This window comes from Helianthus annuus, chromosome 10 (genome assembly GCF_002127325.2).
Source record: "Helianthus annuus cultivar XRQ/B chromosome 10, HanXRQr2.0-SUNRISE, whole genome shotgun sequence".
NCBI classification, from domain to species: domain Eukaryota; kingdom Viridiplantae; phylum Streptophyta; class Magnoliopsida; order Asterales; family Asteraceae; genus Helianthus; species Helianthus annuus.
Window position 1 is genome coordinate 155924018 of NC_035442.2, and position 4952 is coordinate 155928969.

At 36.3% G+C, this 4952-nt stretch overlaps 1 protein-coding gene across 1 annotated transcript; it reads left to right on the plus strand.

The window, feature by feature from the left end:
* Positions 1-1395: 1395 nt before the first annotated feature.
* On the plus strand, positions 1396-4652 carry LOC110883026 (diacylglycerol kinase 4). Its single transcript, XM_022130892.2, has 12 exons — positions 1396-1734; positions 2112-2234; positions 2327-2464; positions 2564-2649; positions 2713-2800; positions 2902-2977; positions 3094-3176; positions 3322-3392; positions 3475-3552; positions 3951-4038; positions 4113-4229; positions 4295-4652. Exons 1-12 carry the CDS (start codon positions 1396-1398, stop codon positions 4463-4465), a joined length of 1458 nt encoding a protein of 485 aa, XP_021986584.1. The 3' UTR covers positions 4466-4652.
* Positions 4653-4952: the final 300 nt, after the last annotated feature.

A 4952-nucleotide genomic window follows, 5' to 3' on the forward strand; every position in this document is an offset into this window, starting at 1 on the left:
TCCTTCCATTTCTCTCCCTTGCTCTCCATTCCATTTCTTAAAAAAAACTACTGTATGAAACAACTTTTTTTTACATCCCTCCAAATCCTTTCTTTTACTTCGTTAAATGAAAGTCGAGAACACAAAGGAAGTGGAGATGAGTGGTGGTGTCATTGTTTTGGTATCTTAGTTTGCTATTGCTTGAAGCAAAATACAGATGTTGCGGGATAATCGCGAGTTTTGGGTGTGAGAGATCTAGAGTTAGAATTTTTTCAAGGAAATGAGATGGCGAGTTTGAGAGGTCCCGATAATGGCTTTTATAGCAGCGCTTTCTTTGTGTAGCCGATGAAGTTTGATCAACTCTCCTTTATATTTTTTAAAGGTAACTCCCCTTCATATTTAACTAAACGTTGTGTCGCATAAGCAACATTTTTCACGTTTTAATTTCACCTTTTACTATATACAATACACATTTTTAACCCCTTTAATTCTATACTTATTTGAATATTCTTTAACAACTTTCGTCCGTTAACTTTAAAAACACTGAACACAATTGTGCTTAAGTTTTTTTCTTGATATTCCGATTTTATGTTGTTGTCGAAAACGGAATTGTGTTCGAAAGCAAGTATTTTTTTATGTATCATAACCTATAGCGAGTATTGCGACCATGACAAACCGAACCAATATCGACCGAACAACATCGGTGCGATGCCATTATAATCAGAACCAATATCTATATTCGTTTTTACAATTTTAACTATATCGATACTGCTGCAACAACATCGGTACACGTACCTGTATTCATTTTTATGTTTTTTGGTACCGAACCAATACCACCCGAGCAACATTGTTATAGGAACCAATATTCATTTTTATGTTTTTTGGTTTTGATATGAGTCACTTTCAATATTTTCGCAATACTTTTTCACTACCTATACCGCAAACGGTATTCATTTGTATGGTTTTCGATCCATTTAAAACACGCATCGATATACTATTTGGGCATGTCACGACTTTATTTTTTTGGCTTTCATGCTTTCGTATGCTATACTAGATGTCGATACCGTACAAATACCATAACAAATCAAATCGTTACCGACCGAATTAACATTGCAGCAACTCGAAAGGCAATTCTACTAGTGTATATAACTATGATAGTACACACGTGCTTTTTTAAACCAAATGTTTTCGTATCAATATCATACAACTAATCAATGCACGTTCCCAATTCTTGGCCAGATTTTACAAAAAAAACTTCCATGTCTCCGGAAACCTAACATTGATTTCGAGTTGTCTACATACATACATACAACAATCATCGTTTTCACATAATGTCACGTTAGAAATTCGAAAGGTATCAAAATCTTGCAATCGAATATTAGAAGGCTGAATCATATAATTGACAAATAAAAGAAAATGGATTCATCGAAGCCAGAGCCTTCGATGAACAAAACCTCTAGTAAATCATCATCGGTGATAGATTCGATCAAAGGATGTACTTTGTCGGGAATGCGGGTTCCGAAAGAAGAATTGAGGCGAAAGATCACAATGCCGGAGTATTTACGGTTTGCTATCCGTGATGCCATGGCATCGAAAGACATTGAGGCCGGAAAACACCATTACGAAGAAGGTGGTGATACGAGTACCCTCGTCGCACCTGAATCACCATTGGTTGTTTTTGTTAATTCTAAAAGCGGTGGCCGCCAGGGCTCTGAGCTCCAATCCAGGCTGCAAGAATTCATGGGCGACGAACAGGTTATTTTATGGGTCGTTATAACTTATATATAGGTACACCACCCACAAATGATAAAGGGGTATAGATGGCTGAAAAAAGTGATACGGGCTGTATGAGTGCATACAGGCCGTATTGGTGAGCAAAAAAAAGTGACACGGGCCACATTGGCTTTTACTGTCACGTCTGTTATTTCTTTGTCGGGTGAAAAAAAGTGAAAAAGTGATACAGGATGTATCAGTATAGATTCATGTTACTATAACGGCTCGTATCACCTTTGGTGTACCAATATCATGTCACTTGTGTACTGACATTATCACCTTTTTTTATTATCATTTATGAATAAATAATTACTAAATTATATAAAATATTCAACTCTTTTTTTTCTTGTTGTGAGCAGGTGTTTGACCTTCACAATGTCAAACCTCATGAATTTGTTCAATACGGGTTAGCTTGCATGGAAAGCATTGCAGCTCTTGGAGACTGTTGTGCCCAAGAAACTCGTGAAAGATTAAGAATTGTAGTATGTTATTATGCATACTGTATGATATAATCAACTTGATTTATAAAAATTTAAATGGAAATAAAGATGTTAGTTTATTTTTTACCAAATAGGTTGCAGGAGGTGATGGTACTGTGGGTTGGGTCCTCGGGTGTCTCGGGGAGCTTCACGAACGGGGTAGAGACCCCGTTCCACCAACCGCAATCATACCTCTTGGTACAGGAAACGACTTATCCCGAAGCTTTGGTTGGGTAATTTTTTTTTTTTTTTTTTTTAAACTCGTGTTCATTATATTCTAGTTGTTTGATTGTATATGGTTTCTTGAAATTCTTGAAAACTTTGGTTTTTAGGGTGGTTCGTTTTCTATCAAATGGAAAAAAGCGATAAAGAGGGTTCTTGATCGCGCTATTAATGCTCCACTTGCCCGCCTTGACAGGTAAGAAGTTGTATTCGGTTTAGGGTATCGGTTTGGGCTCTGATTACAGTTGTTTTTTTGCAGTTGGAACCTTGTGATATCAATGCCAGCCGGTGCACAACTGGATACCCCTTACGCGTTGAAGCAAACCGAAGAGGTGGTCCTTGATAAGGTTTGGAATCTATATATGTATGTATACATGATGTATCAAATCAAAAGCCCTTTTAGTTTTTAAGTTAACTGATAGTTGAATTTTAATGGGCTTGTTTGCAGGATTTAGAAATTGAAGGACATTTGCCTAAGGAAGTTTCTTGCTACCAAGGAGTCTTCTACAATTATTTTAGCATAGGTGAGCTAGTTTACTTATAAATATGACGAAAATGGTTATGAGTTATGCATAACTTTCAAGATTCTTGAATTTCGATCACCGGTTAATGATCTTACTATGAAATGTTTTGTGTACAGGAATGGATGCCCAAGTGGCTTATGGTTTCCATCAGCTACGGAATGAGAAACCCTATCTTGCGCATGGTCGTATCGCAAACAAGGTCTGAAAATTTAGTCGATTTTTTTGCAACTTCACCATTATGTGGATTCTTGTTGTTATGAACGCGTGTTTTGATGTCATTTAAGGATCATTTAAGTTAAAGAGTTTGATGTATCAGAATTTACTGGACTTGTCTTTTGTCACAGATAATTTACTCTGGGTACTGCTGTAAACAAGGATGGTTTTTTACGCCTTGTATAAATGACCCGGGCTTAAGGCAAGAATGTATTCTTGTAACTATGTTATATAGTAACCTATCTTACGTTGTAAATTGCCTGAAATTGTTTTGAATCTTTCAGGGGACTGAAGAACATTTTAAGGATGCATATTAAAAGGTTAAATAGCCCAAATTGGGAGCTGATTAACCTTCCGGCAAAGTAAGGATGCATATTAAAAGGTTTCTACATGTATATTCGAATTTGGATTTCGAGGTGGTTTGGAACATGCCTAAGTGTTTCTAGGCATTTTCCGAAAGTGTTTGTACAAATAGGTAGTTCACTATTATGGATAGCAAACTCATCGTGTTCGCTGGTGGGGCGATCAAGCCATTCTCCAAACTACCTGGAAATCCAATAAAATCGTTGGAATTCCTATGTACATTTATAACAATTTATCTCAAACTCGGATTTAAAATATCAAATACCCATGTATATTTTTTAACAATTTCACATTTATAATAATTTCACATTCCTAAAAAGTCCAAAAATACTATTTATAATATTTTTAAGATTATATAATATATTAATATATTCGATTTAAAAAATGTATGTTGCAGTATTAGGTCTATAGTTGCTTTGAATCTTCCTAGCTATGCGAGCGGACGAAATCCATGGGGCAACTTGAAGCCAGAATACTTAGAAAAGGTAATACATGTATAACCAAATGCGCCTGAGCGTAATGATAATCATTTAGCGGTTGAAATAACTTTTGTATGCAGAAAGGTTTCGTCGAGGCTAATTCAGACGATGGTCTCTTGGAAATATTTGGATTTAAACAAGGATGGCATGCATCATTAGTCATGGTTGATTTAATATCAGCAAAACACATTGCACAGGTAAAGAAAACATCTTCTTTTTATTCAAATAACATTATGGTTTATGTTGTTTTATGGTTTGTCAGGCAGCTGCAATTCGGTTTGAGCTAAGAGGCGGCACATGGAGAGAATGTTTCATGCAGGTGGATGGAGAACCATGGAAACAACCCATGAACAACGAGTATTCGACGTTTTTAGACATCAAACGGGTACCATTTCAGTCAATCCTGGTAAAAGGAGAGAACAATCATTCTTAAAGGATATCTTTGTAAGAAAATAAGTGTTATTTTGCAAATTAGTTGTATATTATGGAGAAAACACACACCACATCCGATCAAAAGTGCGCGGATGAGATTACGGGCTGTTTACAGAGGGTGGGCCAATACCTGGTCCTGCTCGATCAAACGGGCCAGGCCCGGTTCAACAATAGACCTTGTAGTCTAGTTCTAATGGTCTAAAACACAGGTTTTCTTTTAAGGTTTTGAATTCTTAACAGTTTAACTTTCCTTTAACCAACCATTAGACCCTAAAGAGAGTAAAGTCTGGTCCTGATGGTTAGAACCTCTCGTAAGCGAGTCTGGTTAGTCCAAAGAGCCATTGTTTGAAATTGTCAAATCAAACTCAGTATTAATATTTTTGTTGATGTTTTCAGTATTTGGTTAATGTTTGTCTACTTTATGACCCAAATCATTTAGTTGTCTTTTGACTTGGTCCAAGTCTTTTGAAGTCTTTGGTTGTTGAAAT

Coding starts and splice junctions, on each gene's coding strand:
- LOC110883026 (XM_022130892.2), top strand. CDS start 1,396: ATGGATTCATCGAAGCCAGAGCCTTCGATGAACAAAACCTCTAGTAAA. Junction 1,735..2,111: donor AATTCATGGGCGACGAACAG/GTTATTTTATGG, acceptor TGTTGTGAGCAG/GTGTTTGACCTTCACAATGT. Junction 3,393..3,474: donor ATAAATGACCCGGGCTTAAG/GCAAGAATGTAT, acceptor TGAATCTTTCAG/GGGACTGAAGAACATTTTAA.